This window comes from Brachyistius frenatus, unplaced genomic scaffold (assembly GCF_029030835.1).
Source record: "Brachyistius frenatus isolate BFR_SWC_R1_liver_20210118 unplaced genomic scaffold, ASM2903083v1 Contig_37, whole genome shotgun sequence".
NCBI classification, from domain to species: Eukaryota; Metazoa; Chordata; class Actinopteri; family Embiotocidae; genus Brachyistius; species Brachyistius frenatus.
The window spans coordinates 1,666,214-1,679,740 of record NW_027210636.1 but is presented as its reverse complement, the minus strand read 5'-3'; the positions used below and the strand labels follow the sequence as shown (position 1 = coordinate 1,679,740).

The window sequence follows — 13,527 nt, the reverse complement described above, 5'->3', positions numbered from 1 at the left end:
TTAATTAAATATAAGAGATGAAAAAAAAAAACACCAAAAGCTGCGATCTGCTACTGCGAGGAAAACGTCTCACCGTGTCGTCTCTCTTTGCCCGTCCGTTTTTTTTCCCTGCAGCTGAAAAATAAATTCATGAAGAAGATCCCCCGAGATGCCGAGGCGTCCAACGTCCTAGTGGGCGAAGTCGATTTCCTCAGCAAACCCTTCGTGGCCTTCGTCCGCCTGGCCCAGGCCACGACGCTCGGTGGTCTGACGGAGGTCCCCGTCCCCACCAGGTAGGTCGTTTTGGCCTACGACAGTTCGCGCCGCCTCCTCGTCGCTCCGCGACCGACATCGCGCCTCACGATTGTTTGAACGCTCCGCAGATTCCTCTTCATTCTCCTGGGACCCCAAGGAAAGGCCAAGTCGTACAATGAGATCGGCCGAGCCATAGCAACGCTCATGGTGGACGATGTAAGTGTTTTGTCGCCGTGTGTTCGAGGTGTTTCCATGACATGCTTTCCTTTGCATGATGACATTGTCGGTGTCACAGTCTGAATCACCCGAAGGACTATTATTCACCTTCCTGAGAGCAGTTTTAGTTGTTATCGTTTCCTGTATCACTGAGCATAAAGCTAAAGGTGCTATTTCAATAGCATAAATAATAGGCTGTTATTTTAAATGGAGCAGTTATAGCATGCTCACCGGGCACAGTTGAACACTGAGTGTGTGGTTGACCTGTATTATAATATGACATCTTAATAAGGAGTTCAATCTTCCAAAAGCACTAACAGACACTGGAGGTCACATTTAAGAGCAGAACCTCTTTATAATTGGATGCACAGTTTAAAAATACCATAAAGTGTTTTAGTCACAATCAAGGCACGGTTGTGTTATGTTGGTTCAACGGTAAAGAGGACCCACAATACAAGACAAGGAAAGAAGGAAGTTCAAGCAAAAAAACCCAACTAACTAACAATGGCAGGAGTGTCCACAACTGGCGAACAAAAAAAACACAGAAACGGTTGAGTCCAAAAAGCAGAATCCAAAAACACGAACGTGGAGCTGACACTAAGATCTGGGTTTTAAAAAAACACCACTAATGGACAGTTCAACTGAAGTGAACTGGCAAACAGGGAAGGAGAGCACACAGATACACATTGGAGGGAAGGACAACGAGGGACAGCTGAAAGTAATCCGGGCAATTTTCATAGACGTTTCAGTTTCCCTTCAGGATTAATTTTCTTTCCTTCACTTTCCATTTAGCTCTCCCGTAAAATCGTAACTTCCTGAAAACATGACTTTATTTGCATGCTAACATGCTAAACTAGGTGTGATAAACGTGAAACCTGCACATGATCATTTACCTTAAGTTCCCCCTTGCATGGTAATTGGATCGTATGCTCATGTTTTTCGTAATCTATTCAATGAAAAAATGGCCTCAGTTTGTTGCTGCTTGGTCTGGATGTGTCCATAAAGAAACCAGCTGACCATAACTGTAAAACATTTATCTTATTAAGTAGTTTAATTTAAGTTTAAATGTTTTCTTTAAGATATTCTCCAATATAATGTCGGCTCAGGCCGCTTGTAAAATCCATACGCAATTAGTTGGATTTAAGTGAACCCAGTAAACTCTGCACAGCAAAAATAAAAAGGCTCCAACACATTCAGAGTGACTGTTTCACAGACCAACACCAAGTCAAGCTGTTTGTAGTGTAAAATTATTTATTTTTTTAAATCATTATAGGCCACCACATACTGCCCTTTGGGAAATATTCTTCTGCTCCCCAGGCTGCAGATACCTGCTGCTTTTAATTAGAAAAAATGTTTCTCTTCAGTTTTTTGGTTTCTTTTTGCTTCACAGTCCCGATAACTCGGTGTGGTGATCATTTACAAAATTTAACCAATGCCAGAGTCGATGCCAAATAGAATCAGCCCTTTGATTTATAAATATATATATATAAATATAATGCTCGTGTGCACTTGACTCGCTGTGTTTCTCGGCCATGATTAGCAGCTGACTGGCAGTGTTTATTTTTTCCTGTAATGTTGTTACGGCCTACACAATTTGTATTCAATAGGTCTCCAGAGGTTTTAAAGACGACGGACGAATCCCAGTTATTAAAGCCCACCACACTGATCTCTATCACTGTGATATAAGCCAGGTGAAATAAGTTCTCGCTTTCTCCCTCCCAGCTTTTCAGTGATGTAGCCTACAAGGCCAGAGATCGTGAGGACCTCATCGCAGGCATAGATGAGTTTTTGGATGAGGTGATCGTGCTTCCTCCCGGAGAATGGGATCCCAAAATCCGCATCGAGCCGCCCAAGAAAGTCCCGTCGGCCGACAAAAGGTCGGAGTTTAACCGTAAAGCTTTCAACAAAAAAAAAAGCTGCCGTGGCACTAATGAACAACATTCACAACCATTTTGAATCTTCACCAAATAAAATTCAACTTTATTTACTTACGCCTGTGGCGTGTTTTCTGCAGGAAGTCGGTGTTCTCCCTGAACGAGCTGGGACAGATGAACGGTACCGCCGGAGGAGGCGGAGGCCTGGCCGAGGACGAGGAGATGCCGGCTCCGCACGAGCTCGGAGAGGAGCTGGCGTTCACCGGACGGTAAGAAGTCACGGGGCCACGGTGGCGAACCTGCTGGGAGGTTTGGCTCGAACGCGACCAGATGCCGGCAGTATGGAAGGGAAATTTGAATATGAATCAATCAAGATCTGGCAAATTTATTGGGTACTCGTTAAACTCCCCAAAAGATGCCGACGCTGCAGAATGAGCACTTGGAAGTGTTTGTTTCATTAGTGAATCAGAATCAGCTTTATTGACCAGGTATGTTTGCACATACGAGGAATTTGACTCCGGTTATAACTTGCTCTCAATGTACATACACATGAAAAGTCATAAATAGACATATGAAACATAAATAGATATACAACACAAAAATACAGCTACAACCCTGTTTCCAAAAAAGTTGGGACGCTGTGTAAAATGTAAATAAAAACAATCAAATCATGTGAATCGATATTCAATTGAAAATAGACCAAAGGCAACATTAAACTGAGAGGTTGTATTGTTTTATGAAAAGGAAAGGTCTTGTTTATTTCAGCAAAACAATGTCAAACCGCATTTTGCACATATTTCAACTGAATGGCTCCGTAGTCGAAGAGTCCGGCTGATAAACAGTCCAGACGTGTCACCATTGAAAATATTTGGCGAAAAAAATGACAAGGGAGACCTCGAACTGTTGAGCAGATGAAATCAAATATCAGGGACAATGTTGAACTTCTAAAACTCCAGAAACTGGCCTCCTCAGTCCCCAAACATTTACAGAGTGTTGTAAAAACAAGAAGCGATGCAAAACAGTGGCAAACATTCTGAATAAGCACATATTTTTCATAAAACAATAAAATATCTCAGTTGTTTTCACAGTTGTCTTTGGTCTATTTGCAACTGGTTTACATGATTTGCACATCATTGCATTCCATTATTTATTTACACTTTACACAAGGTCCCGACTTCTTTTGAAAACGGGGTTGTAGAAACAATGGGTACAATTGTGCATCGTGAATTTTTTTAAATTTATTTATTTTTTGCAGTGGGAGATTTTTAAAGTTGTAGAAAATCGACACCTCTCCTGCGAATGTGTGAATATATATCATTTGAAATCATTGTGCGAGCGTCCCGTCCACTCAACCTCCTGCTACAGAGAAAGTAACATGTGTTGTGCTGAGAAGTGGAGTGTGCGAAGCATCCTAACCGCTGTGTGTGTGTTGGTGTGTTGGTGTGCGACAGCTTCTGCGGCGGTCTGTACCTGGACATAAAGCGGAAATTGCCGTGGCTGCCGAGCGATATCTACGAGGGATTCCACATTCAGTCCATCTCCGCCGTCCTCTTCATCTACTTGGGTTGCATCACCAACGCCATCACGTTCGGAGGCCTCCTGGGAGACGCCACCGACAACTACCAGGTAGAACAACAGAGCCGGGGCTTAAGAAACACGATATACACTTAAGTCATAGCTCGTAAATAAAAGTGCACGTAGCTTCCTGGTCAAAAAAGCGACACAGAAGTGCTTTAAACTGCAATACCACCGATGGCCACTGGGGGTTGACTCCAAAAAAGGCTCTGGCTCCATAGACTCCCATTCCACTTCTCTCGTGAAATACAAAGCGAATATATCAATTCTTCAAGTCATTATGATGTCATTCACTAAAGTTACTTCTTCTTATTAGTTTTCATGTGGTTTGTCTGAAAATATTCCCACCGTTAATTAGATATAAGGCTTCAAAACAGACGTATGTTTGGGGGCTTATCTGTTTGATTAACAGGTTTCTGCTGACCTGTGCACAGTGCAAGAAATACAAACACGGACATGTATAGCAGCCTGAGATTGAAATCTCCTGGTTTCCGCTCGGGACGAGTAATTTATTCGTCATATTTATCAAGTTACGTAAGATACATCGTCAGTCCTTACTGACGGACGCTGTTTTCCTCTTTTTTAATTCGATTTGAACAGAATCAGATAATATACGTCCGACTTTCTTCATGCGTGAGAAAAACTACGAGACAGCATCATTAATATCACTGTACCGCTCCGTCATGAAAGAGTGATGCCGCTGATTCATCGATATGAGTTTCTCCTCGTCTGACTTGGTAAATGAGCATTTTTTTAGAGGATTTTTGAGTTATGTTTTTTCTGTGTTTATCGAGATAAGCTTTCTTTTTTCCTGTCTGTGCATCAATACCTTAGCAGCAGCTCAAACACACACAAACACACAGGAGTAATTCCAGATAAGTACTTCGACTGGCACTCCTTCACTCCCTGTCAAGCTGAAATAAAACATCTTGACCGTTTGTTTAATGCCTAATGCACTCAAACACACCAGCACACACATCCATGTCCTCTCTTCATCTCCTCCCATCTGAAGTATGATTTGTTCACTTTTCAGCTGCTTTTTTAAAAATTATTTCCCAATTTGGGGAAATTTAATCTCACTTTCTCTCTCTGCCACCTCCTTCCTTCCTTCCTTCCTTCCTTCCTTCCTTCCTTCCTTCCTTCCTTCCTTCCTTCCTTCCTTCCTTCCTTCCTTCCTTCTTCCAACAGGGTGTCATGGAGAGTTTTCTGGGCACGGCCTTGGCTGGCACCGTCTTCTGCCTCTTCAGCGGTCAGCCCCTCATCATCCTCAGCTCCACCGGACCCATCCTCATCTTTGAAAAGCTCCTGTTTGAATTCAGCAAGTGAGCCTAACGAGTATTATTTGACGAGCTACTACCCCACTTCATCATTAGATTCACGATTTGCACAGAAATCTCTTTAGACTGAAGAGTTTCTGGTAACACGTTATATGTCGCTTTGATTTTCTTCGGATTTTAATTTAAAACCACATTCACTGATTTTTCTTTACCTTCATTTTCTGGCTACTTCATCCAGATGACAGTTGGAGAAGGTCTAATTGATCTCAATGTAATAACCTAGAAGTTAAAACATGACAAAAAAATGTATTCCTACAAATAAAGTCAAACTACGTCAAATTTTAACTCTGACGTAACAAGAGCGAAAAATCCTCCATGTAAACAGACCAGTTTTTACAAAGAATCAGAATCATCTTTATCATCATTATTCAAGACAGCGGAAATTATAAATATTCAACAAATATCAATACATATCATAAACCAGAAACACACGCTCTAAAGATGTTATGTCACAGCTGAAGAATGAGTTCAGCCTGATACCCGCTGACGGGCCCAGTGATGCTCAAACATGAACACTGGGTTTCAAAAGAAATATTCATCCAACCTTCTCATATTTAAAAGTGTATTTATAACTATAATTTTGATCCAGTATGTCATTCAAATATGAAATGAAGGATCAACTGTACAAATATCACACAGAAGGAAATTTCAAGCAAAGTTTCATTTACGAAAATTGTATAAAAACTGTCAAACTATCGCCAACTTTACTTGTGGAGAAAATAACAATCAAAATTCCCTTGTTATCACGTGCAATATATGCGTATATACAAAATAATAAAACAAATGTAAAGGGTAGAAGATAAAGAGAGAATGGCTGATATATGGTGACAAACAGGAAACTTCAAATCCTGTTTTCTCACTGGAAGATATGTATCTATTTGATTTATCTTTTTTTTTTTACCTTTGCAAACACACAATTCTTGTTTACGATCCAATACGGGACCTTAGAAAAGCTTATTGGTCTCAACTTGTGTGGATGTTGAGGACAGCTCCTCGTGCCCTTTGATTGGCGGGCAGGTTACGCTGGTCCTGGATTTTTATTGCCATCGGTCTCCATGGATTTACTTATATTAACTCTATTTTTATTACTATATGATAACCTTTGATAAAAGTCTGGGTACCAAAACATACTCGGAGATCTTTATTGGATCTTCTGGTTCTTTCGTTTTTTTAATGTGACGCGTTTGCCTCTGTGGTCGGAGACGTACCTGACCCGTTGGCGTCGTGAACCTTATCGCTCACTGTAACTGCCTCTGTACTCTACTGGAGGACATCAAGAGAACCGCGGACATAACGACAACATCGTTATTTACATCGTAAATCGACAAACACGGCGACGATCGAGGGGAGGTGGGGGGTGGAGGGAGGGAGGGTGTCACCAGCTGGGTCCATGATATCAAATGAATAATCAAAACACCCTTTACGAGAATTCTGATCGGTCAAAAGTGTTTCCGAGATATTTTCACCCTTTTGATATCTCCACTTTATAAGTACAGATAATATATGTAAAGATGTTCACCGCTGGATGTTTTGTGTTTCTCCTCATCTCTCTCCGAAAGGAGCAACGGCATCGACTACATGGAGCTGCGTCTGTGGATCGGCATGCACTCCTGCCTGCAGTGCTTCATCCTGGTCGCCACGGACGCCAGCTACATCATCAAGTACATGACGCGCTTCACCGAGGAGGGCTTCTCCAGCCTCATCTCCTTCATCTTCATCTCCGACGCCATCAAGAAGATGGTGGGCTCCTTCAAGTACTACCCCATCAACACCGACTTCAAGCCCGACTACGTCACCGCGTTCAAGTGCGAGTGCCTGGCCCCAGACCCGAGTGAGTTCACCCCTTGGCTCAGGGAGACGGGGGAAGGGGGGGGGGACGTTTATGCCCTATATGGTCATAAACGGCCAAAATTTCACTTTATTTATTCCAGCAAAAGCGATAAGTTTTTCCAGAAGTAACATTTTTTAGTTTTTATTGGGTTTGTTTTTATTGGTAGAAGCTGGGAAAAGCATTATATGATGGAGGACTTTATTTTTTTTTTTTACAGAAATATATTTGAGGTAATGTATTCACGGTGTCAATAATACACAGTTTATTACCAGGGAGGGCGGACGAGTTGTTACCTTTTATTATAAACCTGCATCCGTTGGGCAAAAGTCTATTTTTCATGTTGTTGAAGGGGTTTTAATGAAATTCATCTTCAATCCGGATTCCTTAATTGTACCAGTTCCCAGCTGCTCACTAATCTGTTTACTGTTTTTTTGAAAATGGGTTGATGAAATGAAAATGATTTGCAGTGATTTCTGAAGACATTGATTTCTGTAACTGATTTGTCTCTTGTTTGCTTTCACCACGCACAAACAATTTGGCTGCCGTCTCTTTTGCAAGTGAGTACCTCTTTTTGTGTTTCGTGTGCACGAGCCTCGGAGAGCTGCTGGATTCTCATTATGTTTTTTTTGCATTTTTTCTTTCCCACTTTTGTTCTCCTCGTCTATCCCCTCCATTCTTCATTTTCTCTCTCACTGTTTCCTCACACAACAGTGGCTGCAATGATCTTCAATGGTTTAGTTCCAATGCCAGATAACAGCTCTACTGTCTCTGGGGTAAGTGATTGTTTCCACTTTCATTTATTCTCGACTCGATTTTGCTGCTTTTGCATTTCAAGCTGAAGGTTTCCTGGGTTTCGTTAGCACTTCAGCAGCATAATGAATTACGCTTGTTTTGATGCCCAAATCACAACATTGCTAGTAAAGAGATGAAATGGTTTTGTTTACAGCTAACCCAGGTTCCAGCTCTTGTCTGACAAACAAGCCACTTTGCTCTCTTCTTTCTCTCCTCTTGTTCGTTTCTCACCATCCGTCCCATCAAAACCTCTCCGTGTCCTCCGTGGATTACAACTGATGACAATTTTCACTCTGTCCCCGTGTGTCTTCATTTGTCTTCATTCGTCTTCGTCCTTCTCCTGCCTCCACACCACTGCCACCACCATCCCAGTTGAATGTGACAGCTCTGGACTGGAGCCAGCTCAGCAAGAAGGAATGTCTGAAGTACGGAGGCTCTCTGGTGGGAAAGTCCTGCAAGTATGTCCCCGACCTGGCCCTCATGTCCTTCATCCTCTTCTTCGGCACCTACTCCATGACCGTGTCCCTCAAGAAGTTCAAGTTCAGCCGCTACTTCCCCACCAAGGTGAAAAAAAAATAACACAACCATCTGTACATCTGTCAGTCTTTTTAAAATAACTTAAGTCAAAATCCAGTTAAAATTAAATTTACCTGGCGGAGATTTCTTAAACAAAACAAAAGTTGTGTTTGCATTCAGTTGTTTTCACCCCCAAAAAATTCATATTCTCATCCTAACACTAATTTTTCCATTAAACGTTTGATCCATAATGATCCAAACCACCTCAAGAATCATTTAAATGCAAGTAACGAACACCTGAATGAATGTACAATTCTCTCAGGTGGCACTGCATTAAAATCAGACACAAATCTGCAGTGGAGATCACTGCATGGGCTCAGGAACACTTTTGAAAACCATCGTCTGTGAACACAGTTCATCGCTGCATCCACGAATGCAGGTTAAAACTCTACAAAGAAGAAGAAACCAGATATAAACATGATCCAGAAGCAGCGCCGCCTTCTCTGAGCCCGAGCTCATCGAAGATGGGCTGAGGCGAAGTGGAAAACTGTCCCGTGGTCTGACGACTGTGTGATTCCTTTTTGGAAATCATGGATGCTGTGTCCTCCAGGCTAAAGAGAAGAGGGACCATCCGGGTTTTTATAAGCGCTCAGTTGAAAAGCCAGCATTCATGACGGTACAGGGATGCATTAGTGCACATGGCATGGGTAGCCTGCACATCTGGGAAGACGTCATTAATGCTGAATGATATATTGAGGTGGTGGAGCAACATATGCTGCCATCCAGACATCGTCTCTTTCAGGGAAGGTCTTGTTTATTTCAGCAGAACAAAGACAAAACACATTCTGCACGTATTCAAACTACATGGCTCTCTAGTAGAAGAGTCCGGGTGCTAAACTGGCCTCCTGCAGTCCAGACCTGTCTCCGATTCAAAACCTTTGGAGCATCATGAAATTAAAAAAAATATGACAAAGGAGACCCTTAACTGTTGAACACCTGAAATCCTAAATCAGGCAACAATGGGACAACATTTCACTTCCAAAACTCCAGAAACGGGTCTCCTCAGTTCCCAGACATTTACAGAGTGTCGTAAAAGGACGAAATAATGAGGCATCAAATTTAAAATAAGTACATATTTTTCATAAAACAATACATTTTTCTCTGTTTCCACATTTGATATTATTGTCTTTAGTCTATGTGCAATTAAATAGGTGTTTACCCGATTTGCAAATCATTTCATTCTTTGTTTATTTCCATTTTTGGAAACGGGGTTGTACATAACATAAGAATGTAAACAACCGTATCATTTGCAGTGCCAGAAATTCTGAATAATCTACGAAACCATAAACAAAACACTTCACCAAAGTGCAGCCCTTTTTCAGACTGAAGGCCCACTTCCTGGCGCTTTAATACATGATGTACTTCTTTCTTTCTTTTTAGCTGCACAGGGATCTGTCGGTGATTGTTGTCGGTACAATCCCCTCAGATCCAACACGGCGCCGCTGCTCGCATCTGTGCTGCATCTAATCTCCAACAGGAAATGGATAGTCAAATGGACAAGAACAAAAACAAACAAACCCTGATCCCTTCTTCTTCCAGACACGAGGATTATCTCTGACTCTTGTGAAGCCGGCGAGGCTCAACCCTTTCAGTATTTATGAGTCGCTTCTTATCAGACCTCGTCTCTCTGCTTGTCACCGCTGCTGAGAAATGTTTCTCATTTGTATTGTTTTGTTTCTCCGTTTGTGGCGCCAGCTGAGGAAACTCATCAGCGACTTCTCCATCTTCATGTCCATCATGACGTTCGTGGGGCTCGACATGTTGATCGGACTCAAAACCCCCAAGCTGATCGTCCCGACAGAATTCAAGGTGCGACGATTTATTATCAAACTTATGAAGCTTTTATTTAGAAATGAGACGATTATATCAAAACTATTTCAAATATTAGCTGCTCTAAAGCAAATCGGACATTTTAAGGTAACCGTGACCTCTAGTGGCACTCGGCGGTATTGCAGCTTGAGTCCCTTCTGCGTCGGCCTCATTTTTCACACCCAGAAGCTACGAACACTATATATAAAAATACAGTCAATGATCGCTATCCATATTCATGTTTTAAGATGCTGCAAATTAGATTGAACTATGAAAAAAGCCTCAAAAGCAGGCAGTTAAAACAGAAGTACTCTCACTGTTATTTCTACTTTTAAATTAATTTTTTTACCGAATGCTAAGCTAAGCTAACCGGCAGCTCGGTATTTACTGGATCGATGTGAGAGTGCGAACAATCTTCTCCCACGACTCTCGGCAAGAAAGAAAATATGTCCGAAAACATAATTGAACTGATTTTAAAAAAAAATGTCTTCTAATGATCTTAATCTCTCTACAATGTTCCGCCGTGGAAGCGAATCCTTAGTTTTTTTTCATGAAAATAAAGCGGCCTCTCTTCCACCACCAGCCCACCCGGCCGGGCCGCGGATGGATCGTGATGCCGTTCGGTAAGAACCCGTGGTGGATCTACGTGGCCAGCTTCGTCCCCGCCCTCCTCGTCACCATCCTCATCTTCATGGACCAGCAGATCAGCGCCGTCATCGTTAACCGCAAGGAGAACAAACTCAAGGTCGGTCCTGGACACCGAAAGAAGACATTTTAGTAATAAATCGCAGTAAGTTAAATTTAGTTCTCGTTTTGTTGTTGCTAAAAAAAAAAAGTGACGCGTGTGTGTGCGGTTTCTCCGGCAGAAAGGCTGCGGCTACCACCTGGACCTGCTCTGGGTGGGCGTCCTGATGGCCGCCTGCTCCTTCATGGGCCTGCCGTGGTACGTGGCCGCCACCGTCATCTCCATCGCCCACATCGACTCTCTGAAGATGGAGAGCGAATCCAGCGCTCCGGGAGAGCAGCCGCAGTTCCTCGGCGTCAGGTCAGTTTTTGTGAAAAAAAAAAGAAAAGGAAAAGTGAAATGTACCTGGACGGGATTTCTTAAACGAAGCAAAAGTCATTTTTGCATTAAGTGTTTTTTCATCAAAACCATTTTCAGCCTAGCACTAATTTGTTCATTAAAAGTTTGCTCCATAGCGATTGAAAACACCGCAGGACTTAATGTGCAATGCATTAAAAACAGACACGAGTCTGCGGTGGAAATCACTGCATGGGCTCAGGAACACTTCTAAAATAACATCGTCTGTGAACACAGTTCATCGCTGCGTCCACAAATGCAGGTTAAAACTCTCCGAAGAAGAAACCAGATATAAACATGATCCAGAAGCAGCTCTGAGCCCGAACTCATTGAAGATAGACTGAGGCGAAGTGGAAAACTGTCCTGTGGTCTGACGAATCAAAATGTGAGATTCTTTTTGGAAATCACGGATGCTGTGTCTCCCGGGCTAAAGAAAAGAGGGACCATCCAGGTTGTTGTCAGCGCACAGAAGAGCACCGATATAAAAAAGAAAACCGAAAGTTGGGGAAATAATCCCTTCAGGCTGTCACAAGCACTTTCACAGTATGGCAGTCCTTTGTAGTGTGAAATGGAGAGGAGCTTTGTGAAATTGACTTTGACACTCTCTTGTGTATATTTCATCTATGTTGAATACACAGAGAACAAAGAATGACGGGCATTTTGGTGTTCGTTCTTACCGGAGTCTCCATCTTCCTCGCTCCAGTGCTTAAGGTACAAATTGTTTTGTTTTTCCTGTTTGTTTGTGCAGCATGAACAACACACGGCTTTTGTTCTGTGGACTGTATCCTGTAACGAGGGCTAAAAAAAACCATCTAAATTCACCACTTAACATAGACGCGACTGAAATCTGAACAAATGCTCCCCTGAGCGTCTTCTTGTCATCTTCTATGAGTCATCGAATTTGATCTTTAGTGGGTTTTTTTTTTTTTTTTCCCCACTAATTCACTTTGGAACCCAAGATTGTTCAATATTAAATGAATTGGGAGGTTTATGGAATGAATACATTTTCAATAAATATATAATAACACAAGAAAATGAACCAGTGAATGGTGAAATTTAAAAAAAAAACATATTTAAACAGTGTTTTAATATGAAATTTGTTGATTAATTTATTGGAGTTCAGAGTTATTTAGCGACAGAAATTTTCTTGTAAAATATCCTTTTTTCTTACACTTATGTCACATTTTATTTTACGACGTCATGTTTTGTGAAAGTTTTAGCCAATCACAAATTTAGCCTGCTAGCTCCTGTCAGATAGACAAATAAATAATTCTGCTCGGATTATTTACGTAGCATTAAAACACTCGAAGCAGCTAGCGGGTTAATTCAGCGCTTCTCTTTGAAGAGCTCTCTGAGAGTTATTATTTAAAAAATTTACAAAAAAATGATCTAAAATAAAGTACCGACTTTTTAAAAGGAGCTATTTCGAAATGAGAGATTTAATAATTGAGTAAAAATGAACTGCGATAAGTTGAATTTGACTATTTCATTAAATTACAATTTTAAACATATGTTATCCAGTTGATTCGATTTAGTTCATAATAACTTATTTAGTATTGAAAACTTCGGGGCTCCACAGTGTTAGTAATCAATAAACGCGTAACGACGGCGTCAACTGTCTGTCCGTGTTCACGCTTCCAGTTCATCCCGATGCCGGTGCTGTACGGAGTCTTCCTCTACATGGGCGTGGCCTCGCTCAGTGGAATCCAGGTACGCTGACGTTGTTCATCGTGTTAAAGTGAGTTTTTGCGCACAAGGGGGGTGGGGTGGGGTGGTGGGGGGGGGTTTGTTTTGTTTTTTTTTTTTTTTGTTTTTTACTTATTGCTTTTCCGACAGCAAACGGGAGGCGGCTGGTTTAAAAGCAAACCAATACAAATATAACAAGGTTAAAAAAAAATTAATAAGAGAATGAAAAAATAAGAGATTCGATACGAGCGTCCAAATTGTGTGGAAGGGATAAAAAAAAATAAAAAATAAAGTGATATTAAACAGAGGGCTGCACATTTTTAGAATAATAATTTTACCAGTGCGTGAAGATGAGTTTAAAATGTTATTGCTTGTTTGCTCGGGGGAGTTTGTCCTCCAGCAGGTGCTCGACAACACACACACACACACACACACACACACACACACACACACACACACACACACACACACACACACACACACACACACACACACACACACACACACACACACACA

The 13,527-nt window shown here is 41.7% G+C and overlaps 1 protein-coding gene across 1 annotated transcript in view; it reads left to right on the top strand.

The window, feature by feature from the left end:
• The window catches only part of slc4a5a (solute carrier family 4 member 5a), a 29,150-nt gene that overhangs the window by 10,492 nt on the left and 5,131 nt on the right, over window positions 1-13,527 (top strand). The window contains exons 8-21 of the mRNA XM_069701512.1: window positions 115-272; window positions 363-450; window positions 2,173-2,327; window positions 2,465-2,593; window positions 3,776-3,950; window positions 5,088-5,221; window positions 6,796-7,067; window positions 7,779-7,840; window positions 8,232-8,423; window positions 10,131-10,244; window positions 10,828-10,989; window positions 11,111-11,289; window positions 11,964-12,036; window positions 12,967-13,035. Of these exons, the coding sequence (XP_069557613.1) occupies window positions 115-272; window positions 363-450; window positions 2,173-2,327; window positions 2,465-2,593; window positions 3,776-3,950; window positions 5,088-5,221; window positions 6,796-7,067; window positions 7,779-7,840; window positions 8,232-8,423; window positions 10,131-10,244; window positions 10,828-10,989; window positions 11,111-11,289; window positions 11,964-12,036; window positions 12,967-13,035 (1,962 nt within the window). The remainder of the gene's footprint in view (window positions 1-114; window positions 273-362; window positions 451-2,172; window positions 2,328-2,464; window positions 2,594-3,775; window positions 3,951-5,087; window positions 5,222-6,795; window positions 7,068-7,778; window positions 7,841-8,231; window positions 8,424-10,130; window positions 10,245-10,827; window positions 10,990-11,110; window positions 11,290-11,963; window positions 12,037-12,966; window positions 13,036-13,527) is intronic.